Source organism: Teleopsis dalmanni, chromosome 2 (assembly GCF_002237135.1).
Source record: "Teleopsis dalmanni isolate 2A chromosome 2, ASM223713v2, whole genome shotgun sequence".
Taxonomy (NCBI): Eukaryota; Metazoa; Arthropoda; class Insecta; order Diptera; family Diopsidae; genus Teleopsis; species Teleopsis dalmanni.
In genome coordinates, this window is record NC_051847.1 from 20,003,118 (window position 1) to 20,028,606 (window position 25,489).

General features: G+C 27.6%; 1 protein-coding gene across 1 annotated transcript in view; it reads left to right on the top strand.

Moving 5' to 3' along the window:
• The window catches only part of LOC119681683, a 47,255-nt gene that overhangs the window by 21,378 nt on the left and 388 nt on the right, over window positions 1-25,489 (top strand). The window contains exons 8-16 of the mRNA XM_038094941.1: window positions 169-242; window positions 8,129-8,229; window positions 8,290-8,405; window positions 8,502-8,610; window positions 10,333-10,424; window positions 10,751-10,971; window positions 13,147-13,243; window positions 16,531-16,673; window positions 17,720-17,956. Of these exons, the coding sequence (XP_037950869.1) occupies window positions 169-242; window positions 8,129-8,229; window positions 8,290-8,405; window positions 8,502-8,610; window positions 10,333-10,424; window positions 10,751-10,971; window positions 13,147-13,243; window positions 16,531-16,673; window positions 17,720-17,956 (1,190 nt within the window). The remainder of the gene's footprint in view (window positions 1-168; window positions 243-8,128; window positions 8,230-8,289; window positions 8,406-8,501; window positions 8,611-10,332; window positions 10,425-10,750; window positions 10,972-13,146; window positions 13,244-16,530; window positions 16,674-17,719; window positions 17,957-25,489) is intronic.

Sequence of the window (25,489 nt, forward strand, 5' to 3'; positions counted from 1 at the left end):
AATCAAATTTAATAATAATTTGCTTTAAATTTGTATGAGAATATTTTCTATTTAATTTATTTTACTCATGTTTGGTTTTATTTTATTATCCAATTGATAAATTATTTAAACATAAAACCTTTTAAACATACAGAAGGGTTTAAATTTAAATTTTAACGTTCGTTGCAGTTTCTCCAATGATCTCGGTCTATAGGCAAATGATTTATGCTGAATATGGTCACAGTGCAACACTGGAATGTTTGGTAAGTAAAAAAAACCTTTTTCCAAAATCCATTGTTAACAAATAGTATTGGCAAAAAGTTTTAAATAAAAATAGTACACACATTGAAGTTGGTACAAACGAAAGCGGTCTCAGAATAAAAAAAAATTATTGGAAAAATCTTCATCACAGCTTTCTATAACCGCAATTCACGTACAGCTCCATAAAGCCACAGCACTACGTAAATAGCATATAAAAAAACACATAAACACGAACAGTGCCCGCAGTAATTGCTTTTTTACTATATCAGTTCAATCGGATTCAGACCAACCGCGGGGTCTCGTGGTGATAATACGGATTTACTCAGAGTTAACGCAGACAGTAAATGAAATTGTTTTTTTTCTGACCAAATAAAGACTTGATTCATTTCGCGTTTGAGTTTTTTTAACATTTCACGAGGATGAAAATTATAACATTTGCTTCGCTCTACAGAAATATTACAAAGGAGGTCGAACTGGTGAATAGAGGACTGACTTTTTTTTTAAGTACTCATATTATTGTTTCAGTATTTCTGTTAAAAAATACAAAAATTTAACAAAAATTTAACAAAAATTCATGGCAAATAAATTAAAAGCTACTCGTATCTGAAACTTTGTTGCTTTAAGCTGCTCTGGTTACAAAATATTTCAAATTAGTTCGTTTGTAATGCACACCTGCGTGTGTCCTTTTGTGGTTTTGCATGCCTGAATGTTTATTGCCAAATATGACCACTGGTGTGACCACAATAAAATACAAATTACTAGTGAAATATTCTTCCCACATAAATATTTTGTCATTATTTGCCATGTCCATCTGCAGTTGCATTTGCCAAACAGAATTTCACACAATTTGTTTAAATAAATGAAAACAATCCGTTTTGTCTCGAAACCCAATAATTTGATTTTAACTAAATTGTCTAAGTAATCATTGTGGGTACATGTGCATCTGTGAGTACTTATGAGTATCTGAGAGTGCTACAATAATTTACAAAATTGTAATATTTCCTTTTACAATACGGATATTTACAATTGCAACATTATTTATGATATTTTTTGTTCATTTTGGTATAGCGGTTGGTATAATTGTCATTTTATAAATAATATATATATATACATATATATGTAAGTATGATGTTTTTGTTTTGTAAACATATGCAAATTGTAAATGTGATTGTTTTGTGTTATGTGTTGTTTTTAAAGTAAACATGAGAAGCGGTTTTAGTACCGAATTGCATTTCTCTGATTACAACTTCTAATTAATATGTAATTACTATAACGTAATATGTTGTTTGGTTACGTTTTATTTGGTTTCGATAGAACTTTCAGTGCCACTAATGGTTATTAAATTGAAATAAAATTAAGAGTAAGCGAAATATTTATATTTGAGCAAAAATTTAATATTTTTCATGCAAACAGATATTCAAAATGGATGTTTATTATATTTTAATCAATTATTTACAATTTGTTTAATAAAATTTTTCCACAATGCATATAAGTTTGATTTTTAACAGAGAAGTCTGTACATATGTGCACCTAATAATATTTTTATATGTATATATTGTATCATGAAATCAAAATCGTACATGAATTGTAAGAGATATTGGTAAAATTTTGATAAATACACATTAAATACACATAAATATAAGTAAAGACAAATATATTTAAAAATATATGAGCTATAACATATGCATTTAAAACATAAACACATATTTTACTATGTCACAAAAACAAACCAAGTTTGAAAGATTTGGGTTACATATGATGAAAAGTGAAGCACATTTGACTATCTGACATGAAGACCTATTAATTTAAAAGTAAATAAAGCTACATAAACAGTGGAAAATCCAGAATTCAAGTAGATCCATAATTTATTTAAAAAATTGGAAGTGGTCCCTTTTTGATAAAACCAACCTCAAGACCAACCTCACGATGTTAGAGTTTATGCAGTGTTCGGTAGATTTGTAAAAGTATCAATCAGTAAAGGCTACTACACTTAGTGTTTGCTATAGCAAGGAATTGTAAAAAGGAGTATAGCACTCAATAAATTGAAATTAATAATAGTAACGCTAAACTACACACATATTTGTTGTTTATCAAAAAATCAAAAACCTTGAGCTTTGATGCATTCAATACATAGCCTTGACATTATGCTTTTAGATTATAATCTAGTGTAACTATTATAACTCTTTCATAAGAGTTATATATGCATAAAATTAATCTTAAAAGTCAATTGTGAATCAATTCAGAATTCTCCACAATGGATTAACATTTTTATTGCTGACGACTATGGATAAAAATTAACAATATTTGGATTCTAACAGATTATTCTAGAAAACAAAATAATATTTAATTTAATTTTTATTCAAATATAAAATTAATTATTTTTGCCGAAAGCTACACTTCTTACGACGAAATAGAAGCTAGAAGTTAGAAAATTGAATAGCAAAAAGAAGACAAAAACAAAAATTTTGTTAATTTACTGAAATTTGGCTGGACATACGAGTATATCCGAGTATTGGCAAATACTCATCATTAGTGGTTTTAGGAAATATTGGAATTTCTTTTAAACAATATATTTTTGATGATTTCTTCTTGTATGATGGCAATAAGAATAGTTTATTAACAAACTAGCTAATATCTTTTATATTTTACAATATGACTTTTTAATTTATTTTTAAACACATCCACCATTTGTTCAATTTTTTCTTTCTGCAAAAATCTGCAATTTACTATTAAATAAGTTCTAACCTTTTATTTATACAATACTAAGAAAATACAACTATTTTAAGATTATTCGTGTTTACTTAAAAGAATATTGTTGCTACTGAAGGATGCAAGCCGTAATGTACTTAAACTTACAGCCTCCAGATTTATTAAGCTTTAGTGTAAAATTTACTCTCTATTTACTATACGAGTACAATGTTTAGTCGTTGCCTTCAAGTACAAAATATTTGCTATAAAAGGCAATAAATAATGTTCGTAAATGGTTTTCTCAAATGCACTTATATGTAAAACTTTTACAAAATCTTGAAATGTCGGTTACTCTAAATTTATGTTACATTGCCAGGCCAATACAAATTAAATTTGAGTTTATTTAAGATAAACTTCAATGTCACAAAATTATTTTTAATCGAAACAATTGCTTTATGAGTATTTTATAAATATTTATTGCAATTTACTTCGTTAGTAACTGACAATTTTATATTAACATAAAATTTTTTTATTTTTTGACAACTATCCATGTCGAATGCAGTTCTTAAAGATATTGTTACCTTCTTCATGTTGTTTGCGATAGCTTATTGATTTACTTACAGCTGCATGTGGAACATAAGCATCCTGATACAGTGATTTAACAGGAATTGGTATTTCTTCAGTTTTAGTCGATTTACCATAACGTCTGATACGAATATCTGATTCATGGATACTAGTTTCACTACTTTTCGGTGTAACAACCAAATTCGATTGTGGAAAATGTGTGTAATTCTTAGTTTTGAACAAATCTGATTCAATAGGTTCAATGCCAAAGATGTTAACATTTTGCTCAACATTCTTCACACTATTAAAGTGTGCTTTAGCCTTCCATGCCATGTAGTTTCTTGCATTTCTTGTTGTATTTGCTAGTGGTTGTGAAAAAGTATCCTGATAAATACTTTTATGTGGACTACGACTATTTTGTTCATTAATACAAGGCAAAATAGCTCTGTCAAGGTTATCAGAATGGCGCTGTTCATACCAATTTCCGACCAAAACTTTCCTATTATAAGCATCGTTTGACTGGGACTTAGGTTTTAAGACACAACTTTGAGCTGCATTTGATAATCCAGAAAACATATCCATTTTAACGAAAAAATATGCCAAAGAGTATAATTTGTTAAAAAAATTGCACTTATTAGCAAAATTAAATTTATCAAATGTATAAAAAATAAAAATGCGTTAAATAAATAATAAAAAAAAATTAACAATTTTATTTATTTTATTTTTATGTTAATTACAAATCATATAAAATAGTATTAAAAAATGCAAAGCTTACTTATAATAAAAAAGGTATATATTATTTTTTTTTCTAATACAATATTTTCGGTTGAATTATTTCTATACTAATGAATATATATTCTTTATTTGTTTAAAAATAAATTATAAAATCAAACACTCATTGCAATAAAAAATTTTAATCAGATTATTATTATTATCAGCATCAATTATCAATATTACACATTACTTACATTACATTAATTACTTAGATATTAAAAAATATAGTTTTGTAATTATGATTTTAAAAAAATAATATTTTTTATTTGTAATCAGAAATAATAAAACATTATCGCTTATTAATATAAAATCTATATTTCGTTTTGGAATAGTAGAAGCTTTAATGATTATGGCATTTTTTTATCTTATCGCACAGAATATATTATAAAGATAATATCGCATGATGATCCATCAGATATTGTACCAACCACTTAGTAAGTTATAACCTGCGTTGTAAGCAAAGTTGCAGGTAACCAACGTGGGGTACAACCTACTCTGTGATTGGTAGCTTATCTGACCAACGTTGTACGCAACCAATGCAGGCTACAAACTACTATTGATAGATTATCTGTTTAACGTTGTAAGCAACCAGTGCAGGTTGCAATTTTTAGTGGGCACTTTTACTGATCCCTGATGAATTGTCTGACTGATATCGGAAACTTTACAAAGTTCTTAAAAAACTAAAAAAAAGCTTAAAGTGATGTTGACAGCTCTTGAATCAATAGACTCATAAGTGGTCCACGAAAGTCTATAACAGTTTCATTTTGTATCAAATTTTGTATTAAGTTACAGTTTGTATTCAATCTAATTTAAATTACTTATCTAATATAAATTATTTGATCTTAAACCCTAATTTAATTTTGTAGTTCCTTTTCTTATGCGTATTCAAATTAACTTTAATGCAGCTTTACTTATTTTACTTTATTAAAGTATTTAATTTTTACTCAATGTGCTTTAAATAATTTCTACCATCAATTCTATTTGTATATAATTCTACAAAACATTTGTTGACATCGTTTGAAATTAATTAAATTAAATTAAACAAATACCATTTAAGAAGCTTAAATGAAATAATTTAATTAAAAAGCAATTCCATTCTCCATTTAATTGCAGGTTTTAAAGTCCTGAGCAATCACGAAGTGCATTTTATGTAGAATGAAATAAAATACTTAGAAAAACGAGATAAACAACAAATGTTATTTAAATTTGATCCTTTATTATTCTCGGTAATACTCGTATAGTTAAAGATACCACAATAGACAAAATAAATACTGCACTGTTTGAAAGTAAAGTTATTTGTTAGGAAGTAAAGGACAAACTGGATGCTTTACATATGTTATACTGGAGTTACATTTGTAATACAGAGCAGTTCAAATATTTACTTGAACAATTAAATTTATATTTTTGTATAATTCAGTTACTTGCATAATTTAGAAACTCATTTTTGGCTTAAGATTTAGATTGACTCTAACTAATATTTACTTACATACATATGTGTACAACATATGAATAAAATTTAAATATTGTCAATTTAAAGAAGAGATGGTAAGGAAACACAGAAAGTCAAAATGAAAAAAGTATTTGAATGTCAGATTAAAAGAATTAAATATTGTTGATCATTGTGATTTAAATTGAATTAGGAGAGTAAATAAATCGTTTGGCAGTTTTGAACTCACTAAAAAAATATAAGGATGCACAGTACAAATTTTAATTGGTTTGAAGACTCAAATTTTTAAGTCAATATTATATTTCACCTTATATTCTATTGAGTTTTTAAATTTAAAAGTTTATAAATGGCTTGAGATATATTGCGCTTTACCATTTAAGAATTTTGTTGTAGATTTTTTTAGGAAACAAAACTAAAATGTTTCCATTGGAAAGACTAAATTAAAAACGAAGATACTAGTTTTATAGAGTTTCAGGATTCTTTATTGAAAGTATCGTACGTTCATTGCTAAGCGAAAAGCCCACATAGTTACTTTAGTTATATGGACGAATGTCTTCGATAGCAGAAGTAAAATTATATTTTAGATTTATTATTTAGTTTGCAAACAACAATTTAAAAAATAAAAACATGATTTGAAGAATACTGAAATAATATATAATAATTTAATTAACTATTCAATAATTGATTTAATAATTATTCGAATAAAAAAGAGTTCGAGAGCAGAGAAATCTTCAAATCCATAAAAATTTTTAGTTTTTAGTTATGTGAATGCTTAAGCTCACCACATAATCGATGGTCCGTGGTAATATCTATTGGTTTAATTGTCCATATGTAATTTTCGGACTGTATTAGGACAGACTTGAACCTTGAACTAGTTTGTTGACACACAAATCAAACATAATAAAACCTTGCAGAATGCATATTAATAGTGTTATGAAAATTACCGCTTTTACAGTCTTCGAAGCAGTTTTCTTCAAAATTTTTCCATGTCATTATAGCGTGATGGTTGGTTCCTCTGCAGTTTTAATGATTTTATGGCAATCTTTTCATTTTATTAAGCATTTTCCGTATTTTACTTGCAAGCACTGCAAATCGTTTATTAGACTTAAGTATTGATCCCATTATAAGTAAGGTCTGAAAGGTTTAAGTCGATCAGGACGCCGGTAATGGCTTGAAGCAAAACAGTGGAAAGTGAATTTAAAGATTTGATTTATCCGTGGAACGATGTCTTTACCTATATCTAGAATAGTATTCGATTTAAATTGATTGTATACTTCATCTAGGAGGACAGAATAGCGTACTATATATGCATATAGTATATATATATATGCATATAGTTTGTTGCTGTCGACATATACCGATTCTACAGTAATATATATCTAAAGTACTATGTGATTGGGTTTAGTGCTTAAGAATGTACTGGTAAAGGATTCCTGTTTATATTTTATATAAAAAATATCTTAAACTCAACAATTAGTAAATCCCTTATATGTATAGTACTATTATTTCGCGAATAACATTCACTGTGACAAATGGTCTCTTGTATTAACCCTAGCAATCTAAACCGATAACTTTAATTAAAGTGTGTAGCTTGAACGATATTGTTATTTTTGCGCATTTTATGTGAAACAACGAATTGGTCTCCAAATGAATAAACCTTCTGATGCTTAACAGAGCATTAACAGAGAATGTGTTCATCCAGAGAACAGGTGTAATTAATCCTTAATTTTGATGTGGCTAATTCTATCTTATAGCTTGATTTAAAAAAATTAAGATAATTTATTCTTTTAGTTTATTTTTGAATTTAAGCAATATAGCAGATGTTATATATTAAACAAACACACCACAAATTTTTTAATTAAATTTTTTGAAATTAATTTAAAGCATGACCGCTAAAGAATATTTTATAAATTGACAACGATGTGTGGATATAAAAAGTAGAGAAAAAAATAAAAACTGCAATTCAACTTAAAACTGAAAATAAAGAAAAAAAATTCAACTCAGCTCTTCTCGTACTTGAGGAAATATGGTCAAGGCTACTGCAGACACTTTGACAACTTCATTTTGTAACAATATGAACATTTACAGAAGACCACAACAAAAACAGATGATGCACCAAAAATGCATGCAATTGATAAATTGCTTTTTAGAAATTGCTTTAGAGATGAAAAAAGCATCTAAATAAAATAGAAATTTCACTCTACAAGAATATTACAAAAAAAAAAGTATCACAAATTGTGGCAACACATAAGAATCACATATTTGGCACAATAACAGTTTTAGACATAATTTATCTGCAAAATAGATAATTTAATATAATACATTTTTTTGTAATTTAATACATTTATTTATATTTTATTCCATATGAATTTTTCAATTAAATAAAAAATTTTTTTAATAAAATTACAATTTAAGGTGGAAGCCTTCCCGGAAGCCATACGGTACTGGGAACGTGCATATGATGGCAAAATTTTAGACCCCGGCGATAAATATCGTATGGAATTATATCCTGATGGGTAAATGTTAAATTAAAAAATATGCTAAAATCATTTCATTCCATTTAAAATAATTTATAGCTTCAAGACTCAAATGCGTTTAACCATTAGTAACCTACGCAAGGATGACTTTGGCTTTTATCATTGTGTGGCTCGGAACGAACTTAATGCAACAATGGTCAATTTTGAAATTGCACGTAAGTGTATATGAATGTTTTCATCTCATTATACATTCCCTGTATGCGATTTGGGAAAATGTGTGCTAATTAGTTTATTGTATTCGTTACTTGCAGCACAAGATCCCAACAGTGAGACACCGTATGTGGGCAAAGAAATTAAAGTTTATGGCCAAAGACCACCCGAAAGCAATTGTCCAGTATGTGAAGAATGCCCCGATCCAAGGTATGTGCTATATCTTAAGAGTTGGTTGTGTTTTTGGTTGTGTTCAACTATTTCAAAATACTAAGAAAAGTAGTTTAAAGGAAATATTAGCCAAGATATTCTAAACCAAAGCTATTGTAATTTTTAATTTAACTTAAATTAATTAGTTTACTCTGATAATATCAAAAACTATTATATTAAGCTTAATTCTAAGTAATTAGAAGCAAATGTGGTATTATAAAAAAGTTTTGAAAGTTTTTAATGGTTTTCTCCATTTCTCTCGCTAGACTTCAATAACCTTGAAAAAAACCAAATATATCAAATGCTTGAACAACTATTAACAAATGGAACATATTAAATATATATAAGTTAGAAAATCAGGTCACACAATTTTCATATTGCTGTCTTATGCTATTTCAATAATGTTTAGTTACGCTGTTAAATTCTAAAAGTTACTATAACAAGCTATAACTTGGTCATCAAAGTAATGACTATTGGTAGTAAAAGTCAAATTGTACCCTTGTCAAATTTATAGGTACACATTTTATTACGTTGAAAGATTGGGTTCCCTACTGGAGTATTGTAATGCTTAACCACCTAACCAACGTTTCTTTATTCTAATTTCCAAATTTATTTTGGTTTTATGAAAGCCAGATATATATTTAAATTTATTTTTTATCAATCGAAGTATGTCAGCAAAACAAATAATTAAGGCATATTCTGTTTTTACTCACAAAGATACTGGAACCATTACTGGAACAAAAGAGTTCTGACTCTGTAGATATAATAGATATAAGTAATTGTAGATTTCAATTTTTAATATAAATTTTAAACGTAGCAAGGTTTTAATCAAAATATAAAAAAATTTCCTATTGCTACTCCAAGATCTCCAATATCAATTAAACAATATATTCTTCATTTCCTTACTTCATTTAGTTTTCGTTAATTATGATTCACTTTTAAATCAATATGTTATTTATACTAAAATGTAATTTAAAAGCTCTCAAATGATCATAATTTAAATTTTTTATTAATAAAGCCTTAAAAAGAAACCTAATTTCTGTATATTATGAAGCATTATTAAAACATTATTCAATAAATTCTCATAAAATGAAGATATTTTTCAGTTATTTTCGCCATTAAATCGTCCGCTTATTTAAAATTGTGCTTTCTTTGCATACTTTATTACAGTCCTTATAGTAAGATTTACATGTACTTGAAACTGTATCATCCGACACAGAACTGAATATAGAATTTTTATTTTCCATTTTGCGCCTTTCTTCTCCCATTTAGGTCATTTATTTGTGCAAACCAAAGAGGATAATTTAAATTTATTATTGTGCTCACCCACTTAAGTCCTCATTCATAGCTCCATACAATTGTACGTGTTTGTGGTATAAGATGCTGCATCGTGCAACCAACTGACCTATCGACCAACCAATTCACCAGACCCTCGGCACAATTATAATGCTAACTTGATGCTGCAGCACGTTAGACTGTGCAGTTACAAATACTTTTTTAAAAAAATCTTCTTTTAAATATTTCCTGCATAAATCTGTTATCCTTTGGCTTTGCAATACAGTTTTTAAACGCTGCTCATCTTTACTATTGCAGTTGCTGCTGCATTTTTGCGTCGTTGAATAATTTATTCATTACAACCGCTTATTTCGACAATAGTGCCATAAGCTCGAATATTTTTATTGCACCCACATATATAATTATAAATAAAATTCTTTTTTTCAGTTTATATCAGTGCAAGGACTCGATTAATTCCAACTTTGAAGTTCAACCGACTGGAAATAATAGTTATCCTGGACTACCAAAACGTCAAAAAAGTAAGTGCATAAATAACGTTGAATGCTTTTTTATCTCTTTTTAAATTTATCATATAAATCTAAGGGAAAAACGAATAATTTCAGAAACTCTAATTGAATTCAATTTAAGTTGAATTTTTTTTCTAAAAAGCTCATCTTTGCTTGAAAGCCATGCGCTATCTGTGAGATAATTAATTTTGCAAAAATTTATGTGGCTATTTCCGCTTCAATTGAATTTATTCCATTTTAACTCATTGCAAATGCTACCATTTTTCATATTTTTTCTGTATATTTTTTTTTATATATAATTTAAATTAATTTCATTTAATGTTGCATCTCAATTGCAGGCTGCCTTTTGTATGCCGTTGGCAAGCCTGTTTTCCATAAATCAGTGAACGAAACGTATGGCTGTTGGTTGAGGGATCCTGCTGCCAAAGAAACTGACCGTGAAAAAACCTTTGTTACCAATGAAAACGACGCCTACAATCTGTTTGAATTCACAACGAAAATACAGTATCGTTTAAATAACGTACCACGAAAAAAGTATGGAATCAGCGAAGGTTTTTATGTAAGTAATTGAGCACTAAAGGCTTTGGCATGGGAAGAATGTATCAGTGATTGATTAATGGTATTGAGTTTATGATATTTAAAGCGTAAGCCTTTTATGCTTCAAAAGTGATAAAAAAAAGTTTATTACGGTTTATCTTATTGAAATTGTTGTTATTGAATTGTTACGAATATTTCGTGTCAAATTACAACAAATTTAAAACATAAGATTAGTGGGCAAAAATATTTTAAAAGAATAAAAAACGTTTTATATGAAAGCTTATAATCAGGACGTTAAACCGGTTTTTCATAGAAACAGATTTCAGATCTGATCTGGTTCAATTACAGCGAAAGAGAGGTACTAGATAGGTTTTCCAACAATGGAACAGATAAATAGTTTCACTTTATGTTACATAGGCAACGTCTCATAAAGGTGGAAGTTAACAGAAGAATGTTTATTTAAAAAATCAGTGATTAATCTTAAGTGATTAATTTGAATTAGTTGATTGAGTTGCAGTAATTATTCGATATTTGCTTAAACGGTAACGGCTTATAGTGTTTGTATAAAAAGGAAACATGTCAGCTATTTCATTACCATCGATACCCTTAAGTGCATATATTTAGATGACCGTGACTTTATAAATGGTAGCTAACCTAGATATGAGGTTTTTGCAGTTTCACTTTAGGTTGACTGTGGTGGTTCAGAATGCAAAAGATTTTGTGATTGTCACAGCTTTGTACCACAGCTTTCAATGGTAAGCACTTCTGACTGAAATACTGTGGGAAAATGTTCGATTGCTAAACAATGTTGAATTGTTTTTGATCCGCTTTTGAATTTAGAGCAATTAGTCGACAAAACATAAGCATTTGAGTATTATCTAAAATTGTCTTCTTCAAATTAATTTTTTTATGAAATTACCTGCACATGTACCCTAAAATCAGACTTATCTCCAACGTATGTGATATTTTAATAGATTTTCTGTAAGTTAAACCTACATTTAAGATATCATATGTGCAAGTCGGAAATCATATTATATTTTTTACACTATACAATATGGTATACTATATAATATATTTATAATGTATTTATAAACATATTTTTTTACTTCGCTCGTAATAACTACTACGCCAGCCTCTAAACTTTTCTAATTGACTTTTAGACACTTATTTGCTTTATATGTAGCCACAATAGAATAGCTCTACACTGTACTAAAGGAGTTTATGGTACTTAGATGCTTTGTTTTTGATCACCATGGGTTTACTTCATAAGTGACAATAAGCTTAATCATAGTTTAATATGACCAGAAATTTAGTTATCAGCTTATTTCGCATTTTGTTACTCAAAGACGTCGGTTATTATTTGTTGTCTTGTATGTTTTCCTCTTGAGATGTTCATTTCATACCAATTCCCCAATCAAAGATAATTTCAAGATATATAGCTTTGAAGAGCGTAGTGTAGTGAGTCAATGAAGTGTAATGTTTGCAAATAGAATTGAATTTCGTTCAAAAATGGTATCAGGATACTTTATATATTAAGCGGTATATTTTTATTGAGTTGCTTTGCTTTAAATATAATATCTATAATGTGACTTTTGATAAATTTCATTATTATTTAAAAAAATTTGTTAAACACAAGCATCCATATTAATTAATTTTTCGTTTTTAAATAAATTTATTTTATATATAGTATTTTGTTTAGATTTTGTCTTTGTATGTGTATCAAAATTGCAATACAATTATTTCCTTTTATTATTTTTTAAATTTTTTCATTTTGTGTGCATGTAACGGATACTTGGTATATTCTTGACACTTACCCTCGCATGGTGTGTATTTACTTTATGGTACAAAACTCGGAAGTGGTCATAATTTTCAGACATTTTGTGACATTTTGTTGCAGTTTGTTGACCGCATCTGTGTGCCATTTAACAGTGGCCACAAGTGACAACATTCACACCAGAATGAAATGAACAACAGATATACACACGCCCATTAACTTAAGTAATGCCCTGCCTTTACATAGTTTTCAGAAGAGGCTGTTAAAAGTTTTCATGAGAAGAAAAATAATGTGTGGAAAAGGACATAACTCGGATGCAGAAAATTATTTTTAAATTTATTTTCACATTTTAGCTGCGTTTGTGTTCTTTTATTGAATTGCATGTTCTTTTTATTTATATATCTTTTTTTATTATTTTTGCAGGGAAACGCACATATAGTATACAATGGGTCTTTCTACTATAATCAAAGAAATACAAACTTAGTTGTTAAATTGGATTTAGGAACCATGGAAAAGATATGTGAGTACACAAATTTTATTTTTTAGTAAAAAAGTGAATTACGAAATAAAATTATATTTAGTTAGTGTAAAACTTATAACTTTTTAATATGTTTATGTCATTTTTGTATTCGTACACTCAGAAAAATATGCTCTAGCCATATGCTAGTTAAATTAACCTGATCATTTTGTTAGAGAAATTTTAGCTCATGTGGTAAAACATATATGAAAACGAACAGGTCGTATGGTTAAACCAACATATTGCGTCGAGAAAGAATATTTTGACCTTAAAATTAGTTAAAATTTGGTTAAATCAACTAAACTATTTTCTGAGTGTACAGTTGCATTAACAAAATTTGATGAGTTCCTTGAGTTCTGTGATGAATGGATTAAAAGAAATTATACTTTTTATATTAATGATATGTTATGACTGGTTTGTATTTAGTAGACAATAAAATTAAGAAATTTAGTTCATTAATTATACTTATGAATACAGTATTGGTTTATTTATAAATTAAATTTTGTATTAGACATAGGCTTAAAGCCACTAAACGAATGAAGATTTTTTACTTACAATGTAAACTTTATATAAAAATTTAGAATGATATTATTATTAAGAATTAGTTTTTGTTTTGAAAAACTCATTCATTTATGCAAAATTAAAAAAAAAACTATTGTTTATAACAAATTTTTAGATTCGAAGTATTATTTCTAAAATATATAAACTAATCACAATGTAAATAATAATGTCACCATCTAATTGCTGATGACTTAGTAAATAATTATTTATTTACTTGTTACAAATTTCACTATTTTCTGCATCAAATTTTCTGGAATATTCTTAATGAGACCTTCTATTACAAACAAATTGCATATTAATTATATACTAGTAACTTGCTTGTGATATTCTTGCTGTCCTTGCTACATCCTGCTCAGCATGCAATTATTTACCGTCAACATATAATTCGCAGCCACATCTTTTCACATAAAAGGTTACCACAATGGCGTTGAAAATGAAGACATATCACCGCATTACATTTCGTCACTCGTTTAATTGTGCTAATGCCTTGCCTTCCCCAGCTAAATTTCACCAACTTTTTTGAGGTTATGATGTGCTCTTCATTTCACAATTTTACTACTTTTTTCCTTGTTTTTGTAGCATTTGCTGTGCAAACTTTAGTAAATTTATTTGCAACTAAAGATAAATATACACACATATATATTTAGACGTCACTTCGAGCAGATACGTATATTCCCACGCTCAACCAGAATTGTAATAGATTGTTTCACATTTTTACATAAATATATGTTATCGTATTTATGTTTATGTATATATATAAGAATATGAGTATAAATGTGTCGCAATTTGTTTGCATTTTAACGTCAACAAAATGCAAGTTTGTTGTTAATTTTTGTTAAGTTTGTTATTATTTTTGTTAGTACTTGCACTGCTCATTTTGCTTAAAATTCGGTTTTAGTCTTTCCCTCGGAGCAACACTTTTACAACATCTCATAAACATTTCATAAAATGTTTAATGACACAAACAACTTGCATACTAAAATGTCATTGCAAAAATATTTGCTTTTACTACTAAAAACATAACAGGCAACCAACGAAAGAACGAAATAATTGCTCTTTAAGTGCAAACTTCATATAAAAGTTTAATGAATTTACATACATGACGTATATGTACCCATAGGTACTCATGTACACAAGGTAATGTATGCAGTTCAAATCTAAGGTACGTACTTCACAAGCTGATGTACATACATGCTTTTTTGTGAAATTATTGTACTTCATTAGTAAGTTTCCGAAACATTGGGTCTAATAATTAGTTTGGTATTTGGTGAAACGGTTGATTTTTATTTTTTTATAAAAATTAATATAATAGCACTTTCTTGCTTTAATTCAGCACTTTTACAATTATACTAATAAGGGACCACAGTGATGAGGTTTTCTCTGCTTCGTCATGTTATTTAAAACAGTGCTGTTTAAGCTGTTTTCAATGCCATAATTACAAACCAATACACTCAGAAAAATAATTTAATTGTTTTAATCATATTTTAACTAAATCTCAGGTCAAAATATTCGTACTCTACGTATCATGTTACTCTATACATACCATACTATGTTGGTTTTCAAATCTTCTTTACCACATAAGTTAAAATTTCTTTAACAAAATCATCAGGTTACTTTAGTATGTAATCAAGTCAACTAGTATATAGTTAAAACATAATTACAAACATAATTACCTTCTAAATTAAATGTAAGAACGAACAAAACAGGACTAAAGGTGAAAATTGATAATTGTGATGTGACTTTTTGTATGACCGAATAAAGCGTAAAATTGTGGAAGCTATTTTTTATATGACTTTATATGACTGTAGCCCTTACTAAGCTAGATTTGAAGTTTCTTATATATAAAATTTCAACAGATCACCAAATTACCAAGCATGTCTAAATACCCTTAACATTGTTTTAAAAGCTAAACAATGTAAAATCTAAGTACACATCTGTGAACTATAATTCAAAATTTATAACTTAAAAATTAAGTAGTCCATGCAAATATTGCTTCAATTATGTATACATCAATAAACAATTATGCATTATTAACATTGAAGTAAATAATAATAATGTCATGGATTTTAAGTGTAATTAATATAAAATTAATAATAGAATATTTACGCACCAAATCATAAATATATATATAAACCCTTTATTTGAATTCTAAACATATTTAATAACTCATTTTAAGTATTCATTATATTTATAATATGTAACTTTTATTAATACTAACCTAATTATAGTACCACACAATTATTCCAAATTAGCTTTTCAGTGTAATTTTACTGAAGCTAATATAGGAAAAAATTAATTTCATAATAATATCTATTTATTCTTCAATTTATATACAATTGTTTAACAGACGTTAATAAAATTTGCATCAATTTATATCTGAAATGCCACAATTCTACCACACAAATATACTAACTTAAATGCAAAGTAAAATAACTGCTCTATAAATGTTGGTATCTGTAATGGCTACACTAAATTTGTATCTCACAATGCAAACAGTTTAAATTTAATATAAACAAACTAATAGTATGTACAGAATTGAGATTTAAAATTTATTGTTTACACTTACTACAATATTAAGAAGTTATATACAAAATCGTATTTATTGAAATTCTATATAAAAGTAAATTCTAAACATTAAGCAGAAATGTTATAAATTAATGTTTTCCTCTACTCCCAATACGGATATATACGAGTACAAATCTTTATAATGGCATTTTTTGTACTTACAGCAACTAGTCTGCCTTATGCTGGCGTTGAACGTAGGAACAAATTGTACTCTACGGACTATAACTACATGGATTTTAATGTAGACGAGGTTGGCCTGTGGGTGATTTACAGCACTTATGATTCAAACAATACACTTGTGGCAAAGGTGAGTACTTAACTACATGTACCTACATACACTGAAATACAAAATACAAATCCAAGTTATATTGCTTGATGTACTGATGCAACGTACATGTACAACTAACATAAATATAGATTTTTTCAAATAAGATACTGTAAAAGCCTTAGATAATACTTAAAAAAATAGTATTTAAAAGAAGCAAATATAAAAATTTTTTTTTTATTTTCTTGGTTTATGTTGAGGTTAAGTTTTTTCTCAGAGTTTTTAGATTGTTAAGTTCAAACTGTTGCCTTGAATATAAGCAATTTACACATAAAATGAAATTTATTACTCCGTATTTGTTTTTGAACTTTAATTTAAATGGATTTTATGAACTGCATTAAAAGTACAAATAAATTATATACATATATTTCATTATGTAGTAAAATATATTATGTGCTAGTAAGTACATATATATAAACAAATATATACAGAACGTTTCGCTAAAACCGAACCTCGAAGTGTCGGAAAAAATATTGTTTTTCAAGTGAAATTTATTTTAAGTGAAACTCTATATGTACTAAGCAATTAGTTATTAATTTAAAAATTATTGCGTTTATATAAATACATTATATGAAAAACCGTACGGTTATGTATAGTTTTAAACTTCTTGTACTTTTAATGTCATAAATAAATTTATCTTTGCTTTAAATCAAGGTTTTATCTACCAATAAACTTTCAGTGATACGATTATATATCTAAATACTTCTACTCTTGAAGATCTATATAGTTGCATTATATTGAATGCAAATATACATACTGTATAATATATAATATATATAGTACATGTAATACAATATATATACTTTATTAATATATAATATTTCTTTCTTTATATTTCTTAACAATTTAAAAATGAATCCTTTCTATATATATCAAATTTAGATTAAAGTTCAATACAATCTAGTTTCAATCCTGCTAAAATTTCTTCTAACTGCAACTGCCTTCATTTTAATATCCTTGCCAATTCATACTTAATTATATTGAACCATAACATTGCTATATTTTTTATTCTTAATTTATTTTCATAGTTGGATGCTGAAAACTTAAGGGTGCAGTATAATTTCAACATTACATTGGATCATCGAAAATTTGGTGAAATGTTTATTGTATGTGGTCATCTTTATGCCATTGATTCCTGTTCTGATAAAAACTCACAAATACGTTATGTTGTGGATCTGTATAATGGAAAATTGCTTAATGTGGATTTACCATTCTCTAATCCTTTCCGTAAAACAACAACTGTGGGCTATAATCCACTAACTGTGGTAAGTATTATTATTGCAATTGTTTGTATCTGAATTCCAGAGATTTATAACAAACTTTGAATATTTTAAGTTGTATGTGTATAGGTACATATATTTTAATTGAAATCATAAGAGAATATAGATGAAAAACTGTGGTACAGCAAATTATATACAAATTTTTGAACCTTAGTTCAAAATATTAATTTTACGTACAAATTTGGAAACTTGCCCCAACTGCATGTGATTGACAGTGAAAGTCTAAAATTGAAATTTCCTTCCAAATTTGCTGCTTATGTCATTTATTGCTATTAAGCGCATTATTGCCATGCAGATAACTTCATTGGTAATTGTGACGTTGATGATAATTTTATTACTCACTAAAGCAGGTCAGCCTCTATTGATATTGATAGTGATGATGATGGCTAGTATCTCATGGCTAGGACAATGGAAATTTCATTTTTAATTTTGTTGACGAGTTTCAAAATTGACTTTGCCATAACAAGAAATTTTGGTGCATGTTCCATATTCATTCTTGTTATGTTAGTTAGTGAGTTATTACAGCTTGAAAATGATTTCTATTGAAATAAAGTATGTAGTGTTTAGCTGTATTAAATTTGTTTGATGTTTGGTTAAAAGCTGCAGTAATATAGAAAACTTCACTGATGTTTAAAATGAAAATATCTACAATTTCAGGTTTTGTTTTTGAATGTGGTTAGACTATGGGTTAATTATTTGGATCGTTCGATTAAACTTTGTACCTTTAAAATTTGAAGGTACATTATAATATCTAATATAATATCTAATAATAATAGTTAAAGATTTACACCACTACCACTTATAAAGACTTACACCTTTAAAGTATTAATTTTAGAAATATTTTTATAAGACAAAGTTAAATTATTTCATATTATATTCTAATCAATAAATAAGTAAGCTGATTTGCTTGAAGTTATATCTACGATTTATCTGAAACTATATTACATCAAAAACGTTTATAATGAGACCACTAAGAAGATTAATTTATTCGTACTTGAAACCTATTATCTTTCCATTCCACAATAGATGTGATTTCAACTGACATTTAGAAAAATTTTTCAGGTTTAGTTTTTTTCAAATTTTTTTTTACTTATAAATAATTTTTCTTTCTCTTATGTATTCTCGTTTCTGCTTAATTTTCGGAATCTGAATTCGTTTTTGCTTGAATTCTGATCCTAATAAGAATCCATCACAATCAATAGCAGTTTTTTTTATATTTTTTATGTTGATTTGTTCTAGCTGTCTTTGAATATATGCAAAACTGTTGACTGGAGCAGAATAAATGCCAGGCATCCTGAAATTTAATAAAATTTCTTGGACGAAGTCCAATGTAATAACATTGACGTTACCATCAACTATCAGCAACATAATCTTCATCATTATTATTATCAGTTCAAGCAAAACTTTCAATAACACCACAAAAACAGGAAAAAAAACTTTTCATTTTTGTCATTTTTATCAATTTTTATGACATCATGTAATGTGGTTAACTTTTTGAAGTACCCAAATTGTGGTAAGAAGAGTCGTTTGTTAGCTTAATTTTGGCTTATAGCTTATACTTGTCATTGCAACAGTCTTTATTATTTAGTTAAAGCAAAAAATTAATTAATTTCCCTTTCATGCGGTTTAGTTTTACATACAATGTAAAGATTTTATTAAAAATATTCAAGAAGCTGAAAAAACTCAATAGGATAAATGATTTAGTTAGTTGATACTCGTTAAAATATAATTAATTTATTAATATTAAATTTTCACAAATATCAAAACTTGAAATAGGATTCATAATACAACATTAAAGACTGCACTATTTAGCGCAATAAATTTTATAAAAGTTATTGATGAAATGGTTGAACTCATAAGTTTTGCTTAATAGAATCAAACTTGATTTAGCTCCAGCTCCGATTTCTTGGAGTTAAACTTTCTGTAAACTGAAAATATTTTAAATGGTAATTTTTAATGTTGAAAATGACGCTTTTTTCGACGAAAAGGAACTGGAACTATCTCTTAGTCTATTTATAGGAAAGATTCGAAAAGTTTTTGAAGAAACAACAACAAAAATTTTAATTAATTTATTGAAACTTGACTGACCATATAAATATAGACGCCATAGATATACTTTTAGTTTGTTTGGCTTATATTTTTCTGAATAAACATATTTGTTTCTTTTTAAATGTGATTATTCTCATTACATATTAAAAAATCAATAATACATTCGCGTAAAATGAATATTGCAATTAATTTAAATAAAACGTGACAAATTTTCAATCAATTTATTTTTCCATTGAGTCATTGTTTAACAACGTCGACTTAGATTGAATATTAATTGGCTGCAATTTACTGCAATCTATAACTGCAATGTACGCAGTACATTATGGTTATATAGTGAGGAATGCTTCAATTGTAAATTTTGCGAATACAACGAATTCTATTGCATTTAAAGTTCCTAGTGACCACCACCACATTACAATGTACACGTCGAGGCATTTCTAAAATTTTGAGTTTGTCTTTGTCATGTCACTGATGCAGTATTGATGATACGTGCTTCTCAACCACTCGTCAATTTATTGATTTTCAATTGTTATCACATTGTTCAATGTCAGTCAATTTAGTATCTCGAAGCGTCCTTGCACATTTGCTTGCTTAAGGCAGCAGTACAATATGTTGGTTTATACCCAAATCCTGCAGATAAAAATACATTTGTATTTTTAAATGTATTTTTCTTTTTACTCAATTGTCTATTGTTGACATCTGTGCTGTGCAATGGCATCACAAAGACATACTTGTCCCACAATTGTCATAATAACACTTTCTAAGCATACAACTACATGCATAAATATATGCAGCATATCTATTGAAAACACTCTTTACGTTTCACTGCACTTGTTGTTTGATCCTTACTGTAATCCTCCAATGCCTCGAAGGTTTTATGTTTGACCATTCACTGATGTACGTGTACATGCACAGAGTGCAGCTCATTGGGAACATCACAATTTGATAAATTGAATCAATTTGAATTTGTAAAGCTATTCACAGCGTTTACATTGTGTGCTCATCGCTTGAACTCCTGCAATGTGCCAATTACTATTTTCATTCTATTTGACACTGTCATTGCTTTATAGATGGATCTTTCATTATATCTAGTAAGTAAGCTGCAGTTACTGAAGCCAAAATGGTGAATTGCAGTTACTTCACTTTATTGTTAAGCAAATAGACTTTGATCACTGTAATATGTCTTTAATATATCATTTAGTTAATAACTGATTTTATTTCTCGGAAATGTAACATATGAGTTATATATTTTTTATATTAGATTTCAGTCTCTGTAAGTTAAAATGAAAGGGAATAGTTAGAATTTTAAAAGTTGAAATACCGTTGGCTTGTGCGAAATACCATTTGCAAAGAGTTTTAAATCCATATTAAGGTTTTATTTATACTATAATACAATATAATAAATTATAAAATATATATAATTTAATATATATAAATGCTAATAGGAGCAGTCATTAATTTTTTTATTCACGCCTATATTTAGTAAATATTCTGTATCTAATTTTATTTAAATAGCTTATATAAAAACTTAGAAAACTCATATCCGAATGTTTTGTTTATACGTCTGAATCGACAGTTTATGTAGCTACTACATCCAAATCTAAACTAATACAAATAAAGTTCTGCACAATTTTTCATATGATAAATGCATACATTCCGCATCTAATTTTATTTAAATATCTTAAACAAAAATGTAGAAACCCTATAATTGATTGTTCAGTTTATGTGATAGCGATGGGATATAGAGTTTCAATATCAGCCAATTCGACAAGTAGTCAAGATCCACTTCTGAAAAGTATATGTGTATATGTTTGATTTGTAGTAGTTTAGTTTAAAAACTGAATAACTGGTTGTAACTAAAACGAATACACAGAGGGACTGGCAGATAGAGCTATATAAACTCAACTCGTCAAACTGATTAGGAATATATATACTTTATGGGTTTGCAACGGTTTTTTGAAAGTGTTATATAAATCATGATAAAACTGTTTTTAATTTATTTTATGTGAAAATCTAAAAAATGAAAACGAGAAACGAGAAGACTATGAACAAATTTAAAAGTGCTAGCTAACTGTACTAAAAACATGTTATAACAAAAAGAGAAACTACTCAACAATTTTAAGTTTGAAAAATATATGGAAGAATAATCATATATACATGTCGCCATTTGTTATAAATTTTGTCATCATGTATTTTGTATTTTTAAATATTTTATGTGAAGAAAAAATTAAAATCCTTTCTAAAATTTTATTCAAAATGCAATTCAGTTAAAGTTGGATGAGCACAAAAACTTTGAATTAAATTTATCAATTTAAATTGTACTATTTCTACGCGTTTGATACAATCTTTTAAGTTAAATTTTTAACATATAAACTTTCATTTGGAATCCTCCACTAATTTAGTTAAAAAACAACAACCCATCAAGTGCTTTATTAAGCATGATGCCTTCTATTTCAATACACTCATGTACGCATTTTAATTAAATTTCTTCATGTGTCAAGGATACATCCTTTCGCATAAATGTTTAACGAATATGAAACTGAGCCGAAAGTTTCGGTAATGCCATGCATATATGCATAAGCTCAAGCACAAAACTACTAACGTCTTTTAATAATCTAAAACGAGAAAAAAATTAACAGAATCTGCAATGATCTTTTATAAATAGTTAATAAATTGTTAAACATTTGTTAAACATAACCCAAAACACAGAATATTAAAATATTTCCAACAACTCCACAAACAAATGCTGGCGTGGATATAACATATGACGAAGCAGACAGGCATTCAAACGCAAAGCTGCTCATAAATATTTTGTGTCTGGTAAATTATGCGTAGCATGTTTATGAATAAATCTTTTAATAAAATTTGACATATACACTAACATATTCGAAACCATACCTACTACAACAAATCCTGGTACACTGAAGCAGTATACGTACGCATTTTAGCTAAAGTAAATATAAGCCAACTACAATATATCAGCATATTTGCGTAGGTTCCTTTTTAATACTCGTATAAGCATCATCGACGTAGTGTATGTAATCATACCAAAATCCATAAAATACAATGGGCAAGGATACCGATACCGATACTGAAGCGCTGCAATGAACTCACATACGAAATCCTTTTTTGTTACCATTCCACCAGATGTTTTCTTTAAAATTAAATTGCGATGAAAAATATTTTTTAAATTGAGATCGCTAAGCAAAAAAAAAAATAAGAGAAGAAAATATTCAACAAAGCATACAATATGAATCTTCTAAACGAATAAGTTTTCAAATATTTTAAAAATAAACATACTTTGTAAAAAACGTTATGTATGAGTGCATAAAGCAATACTTTCATTCACTTGGGAATTTACCACAGAAAAACGCACAGAAATTTGTTAGGATAAACGGAAATTTGTACGTATTTTTCTTAGAAATTTAACGCATTCGCTCAGTGTCAGACGGTAGCAACAGTCAAATGACAGACTGTCACCTTTTTCCCAGCGTTCATAAGGTTTATTTCTGTACATCAATGTAATCCCAAATTTGAATCATTGTATTTGCATAGACATACTCGTGCATGGAGTATATACGTCTCCGAACAATACTAAGGTATTTCTATAGAAGGAAGCCTAGTGTATGTTTGACTTGACACACGTAAACTCAGTCCGTTGTACGTAAGATACAGATAAATTTGTGCGCTTATGTGTTTTCTTGACAGCTTCGTAGACGCATGTATATGTACTAAATTGCCATTGGCGTGAAATAAATCTCAGTGATGTTACAAAAACTTTACTTGCTGCTCTGTAAAGCGAGAATGACACTCATACATTGGCTTAGATATATAAATACCAAGACAAATTCAAATGTTAGTGTATGTGAACCGACAGTCGAGAAACAGAAATACTTGCGGTAAAGCAAACAACAAAGCCGTAAGAAATAACACAGTAACAATGCACATCAAATTGTCCCCTGTTGCAGGTTTTGTTAAGGTATATGTCATAGTTGTCTTGTTAGTGGCAAATGTCTCACTACGGGTCTCTACAAGCCAAACTAAGAAGTTTCAGTTGTCTGCTTTAAGCTTATGATTTTTTCAAGAGAGTTAAATATATATAGTATGTATTGATATATAAATTTCTTTAACTCCTAGCAGGAGCATAGGGCAGCAAGTATGTATTGATATGCAATTTGTATAATGGTCTCTTCGGAATTTTTGTCAAAATATTTTCATATTTTCTTAACAAATTTTACACACGTTATTCGGAGTTTTAACATAGAAAATGTTTTTTCACAAAATTAATTTACGTTACAGTACTGAAGGTGTTTAAATTTTGTTGAAATCATTATTTAGAACCTAACATAATACCATGTTACAATTCATATAAAATGACTTACTAATATCATCCAATAAAAACTTACTAGTTATAAACTAATTCAAACTTCTCAAGAAATTAAATCAAAATTTATGAGTATTTTTAAAATTAAAAAAAACAAACTTGGGAATGCCGACATCACTGTAACCAATAGTTTTCAATGCTAAACAAATCCAACAATTAAGTAAAGCAAATTATTTTTATGTTTTAATTTCATAATTTTTACATCTTATTTTAATTTCAAATTACATTAATATTATAATTTCGTAAGTAGAAACATTTTTTTTCTACTTTAAATATGCAATATTCAATAAGAGGTTTTTCGAACAGTTGTAAACTACAAAAACAAAAATTCATTTTATATAATCTTAATTAATAGAATTTTTGGGTGACCATACAGCTGTTTCGAGTATTGCCAAATACCCATCATCAGTGGTCTTGGAAATAATTCTTGTATATAATTATTCGTAAATAGTTATTTTTGAGACTGCAAGTACCAGGAATCTAACTCGTACCCTGCCAAATTTGAAGCTCAGAGTCAGCGCTCCTTAACCAACTGACCCAATTAATTTGTTGTGAAAGTTTTATTAACAAATTCACTTGCTGTGTTTATGTTAGAACGAAATTATAAACCAGCTATAGAATAATTGAATTAATTATATTTTTATTTTTAATTATTAAATTTTATATATTAAATGATTTATATATTCTTTATTATGTACAAAACCTAATCTAGAAACGTAATATTGAGAAACTCATGCTAATGTTACTCTGCGAGTCGCACGGGCAACATTCATCAAAATAAATAAAATTGAATTTGTTATAAATTTTTTATTATAAGTTTTTTATTAATGATAATTTAATCATTTATAAATATTTAACTTATTTTGTATGTATGAAAGACTACCTTTAAAATAAACTTGCATTTGTTCACATCTAATAAATGTTTAAACACTTCAAACATGTATTCCAATATTTACATGTACGAAAAAAACACTCATACGCACTGTTGTGTATTACAAAACATTCACTATATGTACATAACTAAAGCCTTACAAAGTTTTTTTTATTTTTTTTTGTTTTTATTTTTTTGTGTAATTCTTGTTTAC